The sequence below is a fragment of the Alosa pseudoharengus genome, unplaced genomic scaffold, assembly GCF_046254945.1.
Source record: "Alosa pseudoharengus isolate Yale_2024_CS ecotype anadromous, Long Island Sound unplaced genomic scaffold, YU_APseudo_1.1 YU_APseudo_1.1_scf_10, whole genome shotgun sequence".
In the NCBI taxonomy this organism is placed as follows: Eukaryota; Metazoa; Chordata; class Actinopteri; order Clupeiformes; family Clupeidae; genus Alosa; species Alosa pseudoharengus.
In genome coordinates this window covers 15,374,880-15,393,797 of record NW_027468565.1, presented here as the reverse complement: position 1 = coordinate 15,393,797, position 18,918 = coordinate 15,374,880, and the positions used below count along the sequence as shown (strand labels likewise).

The 18,918-nt window shown below is 39.1% G+C and overlaps 2 protein-coding genes across 2 annotated transcripts; one reads left to right on the top strand and one right to left on the bottom strand.

The window, feature by feature from the left end:
* The first annotated feature begins 320 nt into the window (after positions 1–320).
* psmd13 (proteasome 26S subunit, non-ATPase 13) lies at positions 321–6,327 on the top strand. The gene is made up of 13 exons (XM_076265301.1): positions 321–421; positions 2,036–2,114; positions 2,231–2,265; positions 2,418–2,473; positions 2,797–2,840; positions 2,935–3,021; positions 3,133–3,304; positions 4,713–4,792; positions 4,885–5,010; positions 5,151–5,213; positions 5,645–5,725; positions 5,807–5,923; positions 6,073–6,327. The coding sequence occupies exons 1-13, from the start codon at positions 321–323 to the stop codon at positions 6,166–6,168; spliced, it is 1,137 nt and encodes a 378-aa protein (XP_076121416.1). The 3' UTR covers positions 6,169–6,327.
* A 2,227-nt stretch (positions 6,328–8,554) lies between these two features.
* cox8b (cytochrome c oxidase subunit 8B) lies at positions 8,555–9,808 on the bottom strand. Its single transcript, XM_076265276.1, has 2 exons — positions 9,590–9,808; positions 8,555–8,741 (listed from the first exon to the last, which is right to left on the bottom strand). Exons 1-2 carry the CDS (start codon positions 9,695–9,697, stop codon positions 8,646–8,648), a joined length of 204 nt encoding a protein of 67 aa, XP_076121391.1. The 5' UTR covers positions 9,698–9,808; the 3' UTR covers positions 8,555–8,645.
* Between the last annotated feature and the right edge of the window lie 9,110 nt (positions 9,809–18,918).

The following is an 18,918-nucleotide window of genomic DNA, read 5'->3' as shown; positions in this document are numbered from 1 at the left end:
TAACCTGGAAACACTCATTTCATTTATTAAACTACCCTACCAGTAATCTGACTTTTGCAACCCTTTTTAACCAGAATCAATTACATCAATTTGCCACCAGGGGGCAGAAGGTCACTACAATAAATATGCTGTGGTTAGTTGTCTGATCAAAATATCCAGTAGATGGCGGTAATGAATTTCGAGTGTTAAAGTAGATCTAGGAGAAGAAGATCTTCAACTGTGCTGATTGGCCAGAAGAGCAGCCTCATTGACAGAGAAAGTGTTAGGTAGCTAACGTTAGTGACTTGAACAACCGAGGAGCTAACAAATAACATTTTAAAATGAGAGACGTTACTGGATATCTCAAACAACAGCAAAGCAATAGTACAACGCCAGAGCTCGCCACAGAATGGCACACGCTAGAGGATTTACACAACAAAAAGTAAGCAAATGGTTGAACTGACGTTGATTAGCAATGTAGCTGTGTTAGCTAACATTAAGTGGCTAACTCTTCCATTGGTCATAACCTACGCTGAGTCATGAAGCTATTGAGTTAGATTTAAAGGGTTTATATTTGTTAGATGATATACACAGTATGTTATACACAGTACATCTCATCAGGTTCCTGTATTTGATATTATAGACTGTCAAATCATACATTATAATGGTATGTTATGGGTTGCATTGTTGGAAATATAGATGCTGGTTAGCCAGTGACTTTATAGTTACGCTAACTCTAGCTTCTAGCTAACTACCATTCAAGATAGGCTAACATCTGTTCATAATGGGTACCTGATTAACTATTGTAAGTTATTGCACTGTCAAGCTGGTTGTCGCAAGATGAAGAACTTTTGCTCCTTACAACGTTTTTGTAAAGCTTTTGTCTTTCGTGCATTATCTCGAAAGGAAACTCGAGTGACGATGTTAGCCAGTTAACATTAACCTTAGCAAGTAACGTTACCAGTCTATGAATCAGCGACCTCATAGCATGTAGGTATATTGGGGCTATTCATCTAGGTCTTTGCCTAACATTGTAAACTTACAAATAAAACATTTGCTTGGTTTCTTTCTATCGTTAGGCCTGTATGTTAAACAAGTTTGACCCTTTGAATCAAGCTCAATCAATGAAAGGCTTTGACTCTAACTTATAGAATAGATTATTGTACAACCCAAAACGTCCGATGGGGGACTCCTGTCGGTGCATCCCACTTAACTGTGTCCGTTCTTGAATACAAAGCAAACCATTTTGTCTAATATTTCCATAGAATTTAGCCCTTCTTGTTTTTCATTCAACATGCCTATTTGTAATGGTGAACAAGAAACAACATTGCCTAAGCTTATTCCAATTTGTAAAGGATGCTCTGCTGATTATATGCCAGCCAGGGCTGTTGAAAACATTAGTGGGGCTTACGATTCAGTGAAGTTTTCCACACGTATAACGTTAATGATGTTATGTAAATTATCTAATTATGTCTTGGTGTAATATGTAACATAAGTAGACATTCTGCTTTTGGTGGTCTGTGCAACAGCATGGATGATCTCATTTTGTCCCACTTGTATCACTTGTGCAATGCAAAATTAGTGTACATCAGTAGTTGGTGTCTATGGCAAATACAACAGAACAGTGCTTACACTTGTACTGAAGCTCATTATCTGTCCGAATAAAGTAGTCTACACAGACTAGAGGGAACCCAAATTCATTTTCGGTTGGATGTGGTAGTGTAATGACACACCTCTTGGTGAGAAATTCACATGTTGACCGAACGTAATAGTTCAGTGCATTTTAATATGTTTGTTTATAGAATTACAAATAGTTAAGAATGAAATGTTTTGCTTTGTCATGTCTGACTTTATAGTCGGCATAGTACTAGACACATGCACACTTATAATAGTAGTCACTTAATTTTTAAAAATGTCAGTTTTTCATATGACATTTTACCAGTTCAGACCTACAGGGATAAATATTGTTGTACTGATTGATCAGAGATGTACTAGCCATTCATGTCTGTCTGTTTGGCCTGAATGGTTTCATTTTTCTAATTCTTCTCACATCTAGATTGTGGCATCAATTGACACTCAAGTTGACAGACTTTGTGAAAGATCCCTACTTTGCGTCTGGAGATGGCCTTATTCAGGTGTGTATACTCGTTATGTGTAATTTCATCAATTTGATAAGAAAAATCTGTTTTTTTATTTGCAGATTTACAACTGTATTAATTTAATTAAATTATTCATTGTGTTCTCTTTGTAGCTCTATGAGAACTTCATCAGTGATTTTGAGCACAGGTAAGCTATGGTTTTATTCTCTGCAGTGAGACCAAGATCACAGCTGTTCTCAGAAAAGTGCGGATTGAAAGTAAAGACAAAGAAATGCAGTGCAGAAATGCCCTTTGTTCATGTATTGAATGCAATTTCATTTCCATTGTCTTCTGTGACAGAATCAATCCGCTGTCCTTGATGGAAATCATTCTCTTTGTGGCCCGTCAGATGACAGGTATTTGTCTCCCTCAGCTGCTGCATTTGTTAGGAGTCTCCACACTTATCTTTCCCTATAAAATTGAATATATATGGGCAATATATATATACGTCCATAACCATAACACAATGCCATGATATGGTATGATGTGAATGGTGATTACTTTATATTTGAGCAATCACTCTTGATTGCTTTTTTTTCACATAATCATTCGCATCATACAAATACCATGGCATTTAGTTGGCGTTATGGACGTGACAGTTTTGCGTGGAATTGCCCATATGGAAGTCATGTTTTTTTTGGATTGCAACGTTTTGAAGTATACGTGTGTGCCTCAACAGATCCCAACACTGCTATCAGCTTCTTGGAGAAAACAAAAGAAAAGGTAGCCACGCTTGCATCATCAAATAATGTCCATGTTCTCTTAGGGAAAGAAGTGTACTAATCCTCTGTTTTGTTCTTTCTCTCTATGAAATAAGGTCAAAAGCAGTGATGAAGCAGTCATCCTGTGTAAGACCACAATCGGCAGCCTGAAGCTCGAGATCAATGACCTCCCAGCAACCAAGGTACCTCCACACTTATTGCTGTAGGAGCTGTACACGTGTCAGAATGAAGTGTTTATATATTATATATAGGAATATTATTGCTACCGTCTGATTGTCTCTTCTCCCGTGAAGAAAATAATTGAAGACGTGGATGAGATGCTCAACAACCTGCCCGGTGTGACCTCTGTGCATGGCCGCTTCTACGACCTGTCCAGCAAATACTACCGCATCATGGGGACCCATGCCCTCTACTACAAGGATGCACTGCGCTACCTGGGGTGTGTTGATATCAAAGACCTGCCAGGTAAGTCCAAGTGTGACCAACACTGTCACCACCCTCTGCTATGATAACATATTGCCTGTGGTCGTTAGTTGTATGAATGGTTCATATTCACAAGTTTAGAGTTTACCACCACTTGTACAGTTGCCACTGCAGCAGAACAGAAGGTGAGGGAGACAACTGAAATTAAAGGTGGGGGCATGTTACGTACGGGTGCAGTCTGCGATTCCATTCGTATACACTTTTCATCACTGCATCACTCCTGCTTTGCAAATGTACGTATACTGTATATACATATACTGTGTATATATAGGTGTGTACATTTAGAATTTTAAGTCAGCAACACGTTTCAAAAAAGTTGGGACAGGGCATGTTTACCACTGTGTTGAATCACCTCTCCTTTTACAGTCTCTAAACACTTAGCAACTGAGCAGACCGGTTGCTGGAGTTTCGTCCCATTCTTCCAAATGTAGGATTTCATCTGCTCAACAGTCTGAGGTCTTCTTAATCAGGTTTATCATTTCATGATGCACCAAGTGTGACAGCTCCGGACTGCAGACAGACAGTTTTAGCTGTTGTAATATATGTATGTGCCTTTCTAGATGTATGAGCTGCCCATGCCATAGGCATTAATGTACTAATACCTATACCATTGCAGATGCTGGTGTATTACTGTGCACTAATAACAAGCTGAATGGTCCTTCTCCTCTTGAGCCTGGACGTGCAATCTATGATTTCCAAAGAGAATTACAAATTTTCACTGGTCTAACCACAGGACAGTTTTCCACTTTTCTAGGTCCATCTTGAATTAGTTCAGGCCCAGATGAGACCGCAGCATTTCTGGATCATGTCTAAATATAGTTTATTTTTTGCATGGTAGAGTCTAACCAGAAATTGTGGTTTGTTTATAGATAATGGTCATGGGAAGTTAGCCTGAGCCCATGCAATGATTTTAAAAAAGACAAAACACGTCTGTTTTTAATGCAGTCCCATCTGAGGCCCTGAAGATCGCAGCCATCCAGTCCTGTCCCTTGCCTACAAAGATTTCTCTGGATTCTCTGAATATTTTAATGATATTATGTACTATAAATATATATATTATTATATTATAGTGTTGTTGCATTATTTGCCCACACAGTTTTTCAGAGTGATGAATACCTTACTTCTGAGATTGTCTTTTTATACCCAAATCATGGTGCCAGTTAACCTTGTTAATTATGAAATGTTCCTTGTGTTTTCTTTAGCATTATACAACTTTTCCAGCCTTTTGTTGCCTTTTGAAACATGTTGCTGGCATCATATTTAAAATGTGTTCAAAAACAGTAGATTATCACAATTTGTTTTTATTTACAAAGTTTCCCAACTTGTATGGAAATAGGGTTGCAGTTAGTTTTAAGTGTTCATCATCATTATTTGTTTGTTTTGACAACAGAGGCAGAGCAGCAAGAGAGGGCATTCACACTAGGCCTGGCTGGCCTCTTAGGGGAAGGAGTATACAACTTTGGTGAACTGGTAAGAACTATTCTTTCATTTGTGCATACAAGGAATTGTCTCATACTGACCTGTGCAGTCCTGAATGTCCCTAATAATGCATTTGTCCACAGCTCATGCATCCTGTTTTGCAATCTCTGAAAAACACAGACAAGCAGTGGTTAATTGATACACTTTATGCATTCAATGGTGGGAATGTGGACAAGTTCCAGAACTTCAAGTCTGCCTGGGGACAGCAGGTAACATCTGTTTTGTGTTGTTGCCCCTGTAAATCCTGAACTGTTTTACTACATCAGCACAACATTACTCATGAGATTAAAAAGCACATCCTAATGTAGCATGGGTGCTCAAAATGCTGTGCAAACCTTTTCTCTGTCAGCCGGACCTAGCAGCACAAGAGCCCAAACTCATGCAAAAGATCCAGCTGCTCTGTGTGATGGAGGTAAGCTGTCAATCCATTACTTTAGTAGGGCCGACTCACTCGATTAAGTCTCCTCCATTCTGTTGTTCACTCCAGCAGATTGTATTTTATTGAGATTTTTGTGACTTAGTAGACATTTCATTTATTTGTTGTAGTCGAATGTTTTCTTTGCCAGGGCACATGAGAATTCAGGCATATCCCATAACAAGACTAAAGCACCATGATTCACCCTTACATGCAAGCAATGTTAAAACTTGACAGTAATGAAAACAGTGATTTCATGATGGGCTGTTTTTATCTAACTTTAACTTGTTAGTGAACACAATCTTTTAAATGTTGACCCCAAATGTTTTTTTGTCATAAATATGCAACTGTTAGGCACTGTTAGTGTGGTGTTGAATACAATCATGGTGGGTTAGTTTACACAACTTGTCCCTAATCTCACCACTCAGATGACTTTCACTCGCCCCGCCAACAACAGACAGCTGACCTTCCATGAAATTTCTAAGAGCACCAAAGTCCCTGTGAACGAGGTACATTAGCTTTGCACTTTCACCCATTTGAAATGGAAGATGGTAGTGTGACATGACTGACCTTCACTGCGTGCATTTAAGGTGGAACTGCTGGTTATGAAAGCCCTGTCTGTTGGGCTGATTAAGGGAAACATTGATGAGGTGGATCAGAAGGTTCAGATGACCTGGGTCCAGCCAAGAGTATTGGATATACAGCAGGTACTGATTGTCCAAATCCTCTTCATGAGATCACGCTGGTTATCACTTGATTTTGATATGCCTTCTGATGATTTTCATGTGCAACTATGCATTGTTAAATGTGATTATGCCTAATTTGCTAAACTGTCTTGCCAATCGATTTGCTCCAGATTAAAGGCATGAAGGATCGTCTGGACTTCTGGTGTGGGGATGTCAAGAACATGGCCATCCTGGTGGAGCAGCAAGCCCAGGATATCCTAACCTAACCTCTACATCTATTTGTACACCTACTCGCTTGTTAATGCAGCTTCATTAACATACGTTTTTTTTATTGGTTAGCAGTAATGGAATTGAACATTTCTTTGTATTTAATGTAAGGAAACTGTCCCTATCATTTTATGATTAAAGGCCAGTGTCCAAAAATCTGTATCAGTATAGTTTCTTGACAATGTGTATCTTGTGTGGCTAACCCAAACCTTAATTCTTTGAATAAGTGGGTTGCCTTATGTTATGTTATGTTATTGTTTGGAGCATATTATTTCTGAAGATGTTCATCTCTGACATACAAATTTTCAGACAAATTAGATGGGCTTGATTACATTGCAGCACATCTTTCATGTAGTGTATATGTATTGCCTAACAGTGAAAATGTATGATGGCAAATTACCTGTTTCTACTTCCCATACCTGAATCAAATAGAATATCATTGAGGTTAGTTTAAATGCAGCCACAAGGTGTGGAGGGTGGTGTGCATCTGCATGAAAAACCCATACACACATTTATGCTAAATAAATAAGTAAGTACATCGACGTAACCGTGAACATCAGCGGTAGAGAACATACATGGGATGGATTAAACTACGTGAACATATATTATATTTCGAACACTATTTTAATATTTTGATTTCAGTAGGTCCATTTTTAATTTAATACAGTACCAAAATTATTCATGACTTATTGAGTAAACAAATGGCAGGTTTGTCCGAGAGCCAGATGCAGTTCCCAAAAGAGCCACATGTGGCTCGCGAGCCATAGGTTCCCGACCCCTGCTCTAGGCTGTTGATTGGCCGCTGTGGGAAGTCCCCTACCAATAGACCTCTGAGGTTCGCCTACAAAAAAGCTGCCGTCTTAGCCCATATCAGGAGATCCGGAATCTTGAGATTTTTCCTATGGGAAATAACATTTGGGTTTTTAAATGATCACACTTGCTAACTTAACCTGTTAAAATGTTTTGCTCTACACACTTTTGTTCTCTGCTTTCGAGTGGGTACTGTGATCTTCGGTACGTTCAGACAGTGAACTTTGATTTTTGCTACCCCAGAGCCAACTTGCAGTGCAACTTGCCATAGGTAGTTACAATCTACCTGGCTGGAAAGTTGTTTGAGTTTAGCACACCACAAAAAAAAAAAAAAAAACACCCGGACAGATCTGATATACTTGCCAAGTCTACTATTAAGTACTACTATTACTGTTAAGTCTCAAAATCATGGAAGAAATGAATGGTATACTCTGCTGTGAGCAGGTCTGCTGACTGCTGAACTGTCCTACCTCGTAGTTCCAACCAGAGCCATAGAGAAAGAGTTGATGTCGCCGCCACATGGTCAATAGTTCCAAAAAGCCTGCGTTGAATGCTGCATTGCAGGAGGGTGGGATGTATTTCTGGATGCTAGAGGGTGTAATCTAATTGGCTACTGACCAAGTGCCCATAACTGTCCATAACCCGGAAACTGGCATGGAAAAGCCCTATGGGAAAAGCACTGCCATCTTTTTCCAGTTTCTTATGGGAATGTCGCCACTTTTTTCTACCACTCTGGTTCCAGCCATTTTCTAAACCAGCTCATTCTCATGAGCACAACTCTTCAGCCAGATAGATGAGCTAATTAGTGAAAACAGTTGTGTACAATATGCATATGCTTTTCCTAATCTACTTCAGAAAGCAGATTTTTCACAATCCTTTTACATTTCTCTATAGTGTTTCCAAACAAATCTCTGATTTTGGTTTACATGATTTTTAATATCTAGCATCCAAGAAAGATGCATCTAGGATATGAAGGCATGGCAAACACTCCTGACAAACAATATACATGAACCTTTTCTGTTGTAGCCCAACTTGCTATATAGAGGTGGACAAATAGCACATGTTTTTTTGAACTACTCACGAAACCAGGTGATCTTCAGCCAGTAAACCTGTTCATGAAACCTGTGTTAAGTGTGCAGGTTAAGGGATACATGGCAGGATTTGTACTTCCTGGGGTTTGCCCACCTGCTCACGCAACCTTTGTGACATGGAATAGTAGGGCAGGTGCAGGTGTTACTAAATACATTAATGACGTCTCTGTTCAGTTTCAGTGTAGCAGAATCAGCACCTCAATTAATGTCATTGGCTAAGTATCGCCTTGGCCCGATGTCAAAATGGCTACTGTGAAAAAGGCCCATTATAATACCCCCTAATGGTCCTGTTTAATGGTCAAACTCCACAATTCAGTACCAAGCAGTTTGTTTTTTTCCCACATGTTTAGGAACAAATGTTAGAAAGACCAAAAATTCTTAAAAGTTCATATCATATTTAATTGGAGACCATGCCCCAATAGTACTTTGTTCAAGCAGGTTAGTAAGCCTTTTGGGTTTTGAAATAATGGTTACAAAACTAATGTAGGCTATAGATACAAGAATTTATTAAGAGGAGCACACTGGACGGCTCATATGGAAGGAATGGACGGGTGGCTGATCACAGCTGCTGAAGGTCACACTTTGTTCTTGTAGTTCTCCAAGTTGGCCAGGATCCATCCAGAGGGCCCCAGTATGGTAACGAACATGGTGGCCATCACAAAGGCTTGCTCCTGTATCAATGACAAAATCGAAAAAGTATTTTGATGTGGCCTTCACAAGCTAAGTCAATGAATTGAAGTTGTATGTAGGGCTACTAATTTAAAGGTTAAAATGAGTCGAATGGGACAAAACTCAATGATGCAATATTGTCCCATTTCAAACATTGGGCCTTTTTACGGTTTTGTTTCTAAACACTGGCTCTACACGATTTGCTTACATTCATCAAAACCATAAAGAAAAAAGACTGCTCCCTTTCAACAGACTGATTGGAATTTAAACTCGGCATGCAAATACCACAAGAAAAAAGCAAGTCTGATTCAGACTGCATACGTCTATTCACTTTCACTTCTTACAATGGTGCAAGGTAAACTAACCCGTTTCAACTGTCCAGGCAAAATAAAGGACTTTGCCATGCAGTTTAACAAAAGATCCTTGATTAGATTGATTACAAGGACAGTCTGCGTGATTTCGCTCCCATAATTGCTTTCTCAACCTTATTTTGGTCAGGAACAATGCTCCAAGACCGATCAATCAGCATAGGCTAATAGGCCTATACAAGAACAGGTTAAATGCTTTTATTAAAATAAAAAGTCGTTTATGAAGGAGTTGATGCTGGAGATTGCTGCGCCATTAACGGTATAGTCTACGTGTGGTAAATAACAAGATTATGGCGTACTAGACTTATTTAAAAACTCAGTGTTTAATCGCCTGTCTAGACAACGTATTACAATGCGATTTTAAACTCCACATTAATATACAGTCTATAATTGTCCTGGTGAATTTACATTTAAAAAGGGAAAAAAGCGCAAACGCAGGATGTCTCCGTGGTAAGTGCGCAACAGTCGCAGTGGGTACTTACGCCAGTAGACAGGACATGCTTTGCTGGTTTGTGGCTAATATTGGCTTTTTGGATGATCTGTGTTCCTGTACTTCTAAGGAAGGTAAAAGTACGAGTCAGTCCCGACATTTTTTCGGACGTGTGTAGCCTTTCTTTTTCCAAATTCCAAAACAACGAGAGTGTAGCTTCACAGGGAAGAACTCAGACGCCCACGTCCTTCAGGATAAGGGTTGAATTTTGTTCACCTGCCAAGTGCTATTTAAGGTCAACGTAAAAAAGTTGGTGTACGTTTACCAATCAGATGCGTCCATATTGGACTGCTAATATATAATTGGCCAGACACATTAGAGTGGAGAAGCAGTTTCATTTTAATCGCAGCGGTGTCCTCATTTCACTTCTACCCACAGCTCAGTTCACCATGCGCAATAGCGTCGACATCGGTATTCGTTTACGACCGACTGTGAATAGCCCATATCAAGTTGATCCACGTGCACATACACACACGTATGGCTAGTCTTCCTGTTAGGACCACATTGTGTTTTAAACGTCTTAGTGAGTCTGATCATTCTGCATAAGCAAATAGCAGAAAATATACAAAGTCGGTGGATTTTTTGAGACAGGGGAACCTGGCTTCAGAAAGGGAAAGGAGCCTACTAGCAGCACATTTCCCCATGCACTAAGCACAACTCTTCAGCCATGTAGATGAAAAGGCTAATTAGTGAAATCACCTGTTTAAAGTGCGCAGGCAGGTTGAACCATATGGCAAGACTTTCTGAAGCCGGATATTTTCCTACCTCTGAATTTCTCCAACCGTTGGTTTCGTGGCATATATGGCTTCTTTGAAATAAAGCCTATTTTGCAGGCTATAGTCTTGTGGTTAAAGAACCTGTCTGCCATCTTATTTATGGTCAGTCTATGAGCTTAAATTGACAGCTGTGCACCAGAGCACAAAGTCTCCTCTCTGAGCCACTAGTACTTCCCTCTGAAATGTGAATTGAATCATTGTGAAATGAATTGCACTTTACTATCGATGTGCACAGAAGAAATCTTGCTATGCACCTCTAAGCCATGTTCATTTTTTCTGGTAGCAATTGTTTTTATGACAGATTCTTTAGATGATTTTACAGTGCCTAAAATCTCCAAAGGGCCCTTAAGGCTTTTGAGGCCCTGTTTTTGAGGTATACAGTGGTGAATGAGGTAGTTCAACATGTCAATTGTTGATGGTATGGGATACATATAGGGTGGATGCTTTGCTACTTGTATAAAAAAAATTTAAGATTCTGTCAGGTTTTTAAGATGTCAGATGTGTGAGACATATTGTACAGAGCTATGTAAAGGCCAGCTGAAAAAAATGGGATGTTTTGTTTCCCTATAGCTTACAAAACTAAATTGGCGAAAATGTCCTAAAAAATGTGACTAAAAATGTCCTTTCGAGAAGTATTGACAATCCGTGTGGTTATTGCTGGTTTTCTGTCATTATTTTGCTGTACAATTGTCTTTATTGAAAGTGCTACTAACTGTTGCACTTTCCAAATTTGAATCAATATTATGCAGCTGTTTATCTCCAAGTACTTGAAGCTTGCTCCTAGGAACGCCAAGGGAGTGGATGTTTTGTTCCACTCAGCTCTCATTTGGAATTCAGGGGGGCTGTCAGATGTTGAAAAGAAGGTTGTTGACTTTGTGAAAACTGGCAAGTGATGAGGTCAAGCTCATGCTTCCTTTCAGAAAAGTAAGTCCATAACTAAGAGAAACACTATGAGGACACTAAATGTTGAGATGCTAGACCATTGTTTCTCAAATTGTGGTCCACGAGCAGACGTGGTAAAATATAATATAGATGAGTTGTTTGCAATATTGAACCAACTTGTATGTAAATCCAAACAGTTCTGCAACACTGCCTATGTAAGCTACGCCAGTTTAAATCATATGAATCCTCAACATAATAAGCAAGGTGCAAATATAAGCAAGGTAGTTTAGTGAGTAGGCCTATTGTGTAATATACTGTTGAAGTAGGTTAACTTTTTTTTTTTTAAGCTAGGTGGTCCATGAGGTTTTTTGGTTAAGTAGTCCATGGTTTGAAAAAGTTTGAGAAACACTGAGCTAGACCAATCTGATATATTATCTACTGAAGATATATTGCTTAAATTTAGAATATTTAATCTGACTCTTCTCAATTTGGCTTGATGATACATGCTTATGGCAATAATGCTCAGAGTCACTTGTAACAAGACAGTGTAACAATATTGCAAGACTTTCTTTGGGCAATAAACAATAATAGTATTTGGCAAAGTTTATTTTATTAAATACATTAACAAACCAGAGTTCACATTAAGATTTGACACTAAAAATGACGAGTAAATCAGTGTCTCTCCTGAACAATATCATTACATTAAATAAAGCACTTTATACATTCCATCTAATTCACATAACGAATCATAAGATTCTCAGATGTGAACATCCTCTTGGGGTTTCTGGAATCCACTGACCTCAGTTTTTGAAATCCTTGGGTAAAACACATTACAGTACACATCAATTTAATTATGCAGCCGCTTTTACTTCACACTTAGCATGCCCTTCCTGAGACGACAAACCATAACAAACCAGTTTCCTTCAAGGGAGGGGCAGAGGGTTTTTTTTTAGTCACAGTTTGAGCTCACTGAAATTTTTCCTGGTTTCAAAATTACAAAACCAACCTCTCTAGTCCTCCTACAACCACATGATCAGTAACAACAGAAGTATAAATGTCTGGATTAAAATGAAATGGAACAGTCCAACAATGCACAACCTACCTTTGATGACGGTGAACAAGTTGCTCATCTCTGATTCATAAACATTTTCAAGAATTTCAGGTTCGTGTCTTCTGCCATCTGCAACAGCATGAGCACACTGCTTTTGAAATTATCTAGCAGAATGCATTTTTACACCCCATTGACTCCCTCAAGGTAACATTCTCCTAGAAATGTCCATTTGGGATCATATCGAGCCTATTGTAAGAATGTATACAGACGCAATCACATTCATCATCGAAAGAAGCCAAAACATTTGTCTTTTCTTGGATACAATATAGACCCTATGACCAATACAGTGTTACATTTTTGTCATTCAATCCATTTCATGTACATCGATATTGATTGATTTCTAATCACCTCAACTGTGACATGACTTTTGCATTGCATCAATAAGCACGCCATGCATGCTGAAAGATATACTCACATTTGCCTTTGAGGTACATCATTGACTGTGGTCCCCAGTTATTGGAACGTATAGTTTGCTGTAAGAAATGTTAACAAATTTCATATTTAAAAAGTAAATGCATAGTGATGAGATAACAATGTATGTAAATTATTGAAATCCCATACCTTTTCAGTGCAGTGCGAGTCCATGATCAAAACAAATAAAATTACGTACATCCATATACTTGTTGTCTGTCCCTGTAAACAAAGTTGTGTATTCGTTGTTTACTTGTTAATTCTCCAACACATTACCACATTATGCAGCTGCAAATCTGTAACAGGTTTATCATCACTTACCATGTCCAAAAGAATAGGAAGCCCTCGTGTTTGTGATACCATCTGATTGCAGCAATGTTCCAGGGCCCCTTTATATTGCCATGAATAGCAACAGGGTCTCAGGTTCAATACAACCCCCTGTGAGAGACATCTCTTACTTGTGCTGTCTCCTATCATGGTAGACCAGATTATATTAACTTGACCACAAATGCTGACGTCAACAAGACACCTGCCTAAAATGAAAATCAATTCCTGCACTTTGACTGAGTTTCGTACATGTAGGCCTAGAGATGGAGGGAGATGGGGGGGTAGAGGATGTTTAATCAAGGATCCCATCATGTTACTGTAAAGATGAGAGCTCTAAAACATTATTTCATTAAACATGATGTTTGAACGTTCTCTTGGGTTCATTTTTTTGAGACCATAATATGCTCAAATAGCTCTCCTTAATGCCAACACTTTTATTTTGAACATCAACACAGGATTCAGTGACAATTTGAATTGTTGTTTTAACATACAGAAAAATAAATGCTGGTAACTGTTTTGACAAAGTACATAGTTTTTTTTAATTATTTTTTTACCTACATTGTTTGTGACAAAAACAAAGTTATGCAAAGAAAGCATAAAGCTTACTTTGGTCCTCAATGTTAACTTCTTAAGTAGTAAAACCAGATAAGATATACCAAAGTCCTGTTTAGAAGAGCATACTGCTGTCATTTGTAAAGAATTAATAGTTGAAAATGAATTATTGTTATTAAAGGAAAGACAGTCAATGAAACATTAATTTCAAAGTAAATGGCATCAAATAATAAATAAATAAATACGATTCAATAAATAAATAAATACATAAATGCGTACAAACAAATTCTTGAGGAGACATTCGTAGCTACAGGTATGTGCAGTTGACAACACTATTCCAAACTGCCTGAGTCATATATGCATTCAAAACAAAAACACATGACTCCCAAAAGAAAACAGAAATAGACACATGACTCCCTTATGCCCTGAGCTGTGGACAATGTCTTCTCGCCTCCTCTTTTCTGGAGGCTACACAGGCAAGCCACTGCTTTTGAATATCGACTGTACGATTTGCGTCAGACACTGACCAAACTCCTCGAGAATCATTTGCTCAGCTTGAGACAAAGTACACCCTTCCTTCTCGGCCTCTTCAGCCTGGGCCAGGAGGCAGCCGCATGTGGCTTCCACCACGTCAAGCGTGATGCACGCCAGTGGACACCTATCAACACACAGAGCCATGGTGACAGAGCTAAATAAGAGAAGGCTTTAACCTGTCAGGAGCTAAAGAATTAAAAGATGAAAGCCATAAACAAGGATGGGGGGGGTAGTTATAGACATGACCAGCAGCTGCATGACCATACCATTATAAGGACAGTGTAGTTCGGGTTACAACAGTGGCAACAATGACCCACTGTACAATAATATAAACATCACAAAACATGCCATGGGTGTAACCACATCTGCAAAACCAGATTGGTAAGAAACAGGCGCTCTGGAACTCGCACTCACCCTCACAAATGAATGTGTGTCTGCTGCCAAAACGGTTTAAAACACACTATATTCTGAACTCTTAGAACCAGAGATAACCAAATAGCAAATGAAACCAAGGAAAAAAGCTGAATCAGAGTGACTAAAGATGAGATGCAACAGTAGACTCTTTGTGACTATTCACTTTACAATGGATTCATTATATTCCAATTCTTTTTCTGGCACTGGTTAAACAACATTCTCAAGGTTGTTATCTTCAGAGTGATATGTGAAACATATTTTGAGAAACATATGTCATACTGATTCAGCTTAATCAAGAATAGAGATCAGCTTATATTACCTGCTCTTCTGACCCATGCCTTTCTCAGACATCATCATACAAGGACTTGCCCAGCCCACTGACTTTCTCTTTGGGCTTTCCTCATAGTTTCTACAGCCAATACACTTGCAAGTAGAGGAACACATGATCTTGGCCTGGAAATCAAAACATGAAAAACAACAAGACAACAACATCAGTGGTTCTTTGAGAGAAATGAATTGACTGCCAATGCCAGGATTAAGATGTCGCTTCCCCATACCTCATAGCACTCACAGTAGTTCTTCAGGCAACCAGAGCGCTTGCAGTTGCAGCCCTTATTATGACGCCCTTTAGGGTCTCCAAGTTTACGATTGCCGATTTTTGGACGAAAGGCTTCTGGGTTTCTCTCAAGACAAATCTTATGGAAGTGGGAAAAAAATATTTAGATTAGTATTGTGTTGCTACAAGCCTGTGAAATAGACTTAGACCTTAAATGATCTCATCAAATGACCCAAATCAAGTCTTTGGGACCTCGTTGAATCTGACTAACCTTGATTGCTTTGTATCTTTCGGTCTCATGCTCAGTGTTGTTACAACAGTTGATGCAGTTGCAGTTGCTGCAAACCTCCCCATTTGCAAAGCAGTCACAATATCTTTAAAGAGAGTCAAAATGGCTGATTCTGAAAAAACTATCATTTAAATCAATTACTAATTGAAGGAGGAGATTACATACAGCTTAAGACACTGTGATTTGGTGCAGTTGCAAGGCTTCCTCTGGGATTTGGAGTCCCAGTGTGACCCACTTAACCTGTTGTAAGAGTGATAAACTAAATATGCAGTTCAATCAAAAATACATCCAAAATCAAATATTAACATCTAGTAAATGACTGACGCTGTGTTCTCATACTGTCTTTGGATCATCTTTGGCTGACTTTCTGGATTTAATCCTAGCGTATCTGGGTACAAAGAGCACGGGTTCTGATGGAACTAAAGGGAAACAGAATGTAGTTAATGATACAAATACTGTACATGAAGTGATGGAATCTGGTAACACAAAAATTACATCAGACATAAACCTACATGATTCTTCTTGATAATACAAAATGCCTGTGCAACCAGCATAATATTATACATGCATGTACAAATTTGGGGCAGCCGTGCCCTACTGGTTAGCGATTCGGACTTGTAACCGGAGGGCTGCCGGTTCGAACCCCGACCAGTAGGAACGGCTGAAGTGCCCTTGAGCAAGGCACCTAACCCCTCACTGTTCCCCGAGCGCCGCTGTAGCAGGCAGATCACTGCGTCGGGATTAGTGTGTGCTTCACCTCACTGTGTGTTCACTGTGTGCTGTGTGTGTTTCACTAATTCACGGATTGGGATAAATGCAGAGACCAAATTTCCCTCACGGGATCAAAAGAGTATATATACTTATACATTTATATACCACTCTGTCTAAATGATACAATTCGTGCAAATGTTTCTATATGCCATGACTGCATCTACTGTAGCTAAAGCCAACTGCACTAATAGAGGAATGGAAATGCAAAATGAAACTAAATATAAAAAACAATAAAATGGTTCTCTAACCTCAGGCAGCGGGAAGGCCCGTATGAGGGCAATACACATTTATTTTTTATCTGAAAATGGACTTAAATGTCCAAATGCATTCATAACCCTTCATTCTGAACTATGTCTAGTTTGGCAGCGATGTCTTCATGGCATAAAGGCTCAGGCGTATTAAATGTCTCCGGCAATATGGGAAGTTCAGGAAAAGCTATGTCAAGGCTGGGACTTGGGCGAGACCTCTCTGGTGAAGTAAATTTAAATAAACCAATCGCATGCAACAGTGTTAAATTATGATCTAGGCTCTAGGCAAATAAATCAACATCCCTTTATGGTAAGATTGTGACATTCTGTTCTCCTATGTGAAATTATAAGCAGGACAGTAGGAGTAGGCTATAGCCAAAATACCTATGTGATATTGGCTACAAATAGCCTATCATTAATAACACGCCATGGTAGGGTGAGCAAAACAGTAGGCATCATTGTATCGTATTGTAATGTAAGTCTATTATATCACATATGTCATTAAAGTAATTTGCTGAATTGATATTTGGAGTTCAGAGAGGGTTCACTTCACTATTCATGAGAAGGCAACCTAGACCAGTTTTATAATTGTAGCCTGCTTACTGCTTGCTGCTGCTACAACCCTAAATCAGAAAAAGTTGGGACGTTGTGTTTTCCAGCCTATAAGTATAGGTTTTACAGCGTTTGCAGATCATCTCATTTTCTACAACCCCGTTTTCAAACAAGTTGGGACACTGTAAAATGAAAATAAAAAACAAACAAAATGCGATGATCTGCAAACACTGTAAACCTATACTTATCTCAAAAAAGAACATAGATGACATTCCAAGTGTTGAAACTGAAAAATGTTACAATGTTGGGGAACATATACATGTATGCGCTTTTTTCGAATCTAATGCCAGCACGTCTCAAAAAAGTTGGAACAGGGAAACAAAAGGCTGGAACATAATGCAGAAAACAGCAGGAACATTTTACAACTAAATAGGCTGACTGACAGCATGATTGGTATAAAGAGAACATCCCAGAGAGGCAGAGTCTCTGAGCAGTAAAGATGCAAAAGCCGGCATCCATGATAGTATTGGAGTGCATTAGATCCTATGGCATGGGTAGCTTGCACATCTGGAAAGGCCCTATTAAAGCTGAATGATATATACAAGTTTTGGAGCAACATATGTTTCCATCCAGACAATGTCTTTTTCAAGGAAGGCCTTGAATATTTCACGAAGACAATGCCAAACTGCACATATTGCAACAGCATGGCTGCAAAGTAGAAAAGTCCAGGTGCTAAAATGGCCTGCTTTCATCATGGAACAAACAACACCACAGAAAAAAGACCCCAGAATGTTGAGCAGCTTAAACCTTATATGGGCAAAACGGGCAACATTTCACTCTTAAAACTCCTCCAACTGATCTCCTCAGCCTCCAAATGTTAAGAGACAGTTGTTAAACAAAGACGAGACGCAAAACAGTAGTAAACATGTCCCTGTCCCACCTTTTTTGTGCTGCTGGCATCAATTTCAAAATGAACTTTTATTTTCCAGAATGTCTCCGTTTTAACAGCTGATATGTTGTGCACTATTATTAATCACATTGTTTTTATCTACATTTTACACAATTTTTGGAGACAACAGGGATGTAAAAATGATGATAGAAGTGTTATAAGCACAAAATTACTGACTTATTAAACGGGTCTGTTACACTGTAAGCAGCTGATAGGCCTCTAACCTGTGACATGTAGGGCCCTGGCATGAGGTTGTATCCGAAGCCAGGGCCTAAAGGGACAGGGGCACCATATGGACTGGAGGGGAGGCCCTGGTGGCCAGACGGTAGGCTGAGGGAGGGCCCATACTGCTGAGACGGTAGAGTGCATGGTCCTGGCAAAGAGGAAGGAATCATCCGGCCCACTGGATAAGAACTGATGTAATCGAAATGACCAAGGTCTGTTCATGTAGGAGAAATTGGACATTAGGACATGAATGAATGATCAATGAATGAATACATGTTTCCTATGTTTTTTACATTTTCATATAGAGAAATTGACATTCTGTCCTGAAAACAAAGACTCTTACTGAGAGTCAATTCAACAACAAATTCAGGAGTTTAAGGTCCTTCGGAGTTTAAGGTCCTTCAACCGATATCTGTGACATATATAACAAATAACTGTATTATGTTCATTGTGGGTGAGCAAGACTATGCACAATTAAACTGCAGATTACTAGATGTAGTAACAGTGTCCATGTATTCAGAGTATGTCCCAGTTACATTACCTAACTGCCAAATCATGGAAATGAGTCGGTAAGGAGTTGGAATCTTTTTTGAACATAATAGACAAATGTAATGTGAACATGTCTGCTGAGAGCTGTTTTGCTCCATATACCTACCCTCAACTTTTCCACATGGGGGGCACAGCTCCGGGGTGCTGCCTTGCGGTGCAGTGTGAAATTGTGGCT

What these genes read in the sequence shown, in the direction of transcription:
- psmd13 (XM_076265301.1), top strand. Translation starts at nt 321, where the DNA reads ATGAGAGACGTTACTGGATATCTCAAACAACAGCAAAGCAATAGTACA. An exon ending in TGGAGAAAACAAAAGAAAAG is followed by an intron (nt 2,841 to 2,934) that starts GTAGCCACGCTT and finishes CTATGAAATAAG; the next exon opens with GTCAAAAGCAGTGATGAAGC. An exon ending in GAGTATTGGATATACAGCAG is followed by an intron (nt 5,924 to 6,072) that starts GTACTGATTGTC and finishes GATTTGCTCCAG; the next exon opens with ATTAAAGGCATGAAGGATCG.
- cox8b (XM_076265276.1), bottom strand. Translation starts at nt 9,697, where the DNA reads ATGTCGGGACTGACTCGTACTTTTACCTTCCTTAGAAGTACAGGAACA. An exon ending in AGCATGTCCTGTCTACTGGC is followed by an intron (nt 8,742 to 9,589) that starts GTAAGTACCCAC and finishes TCATTGATACAG; the next exon opens with GAGCAAGCCTTTGTGATGGC.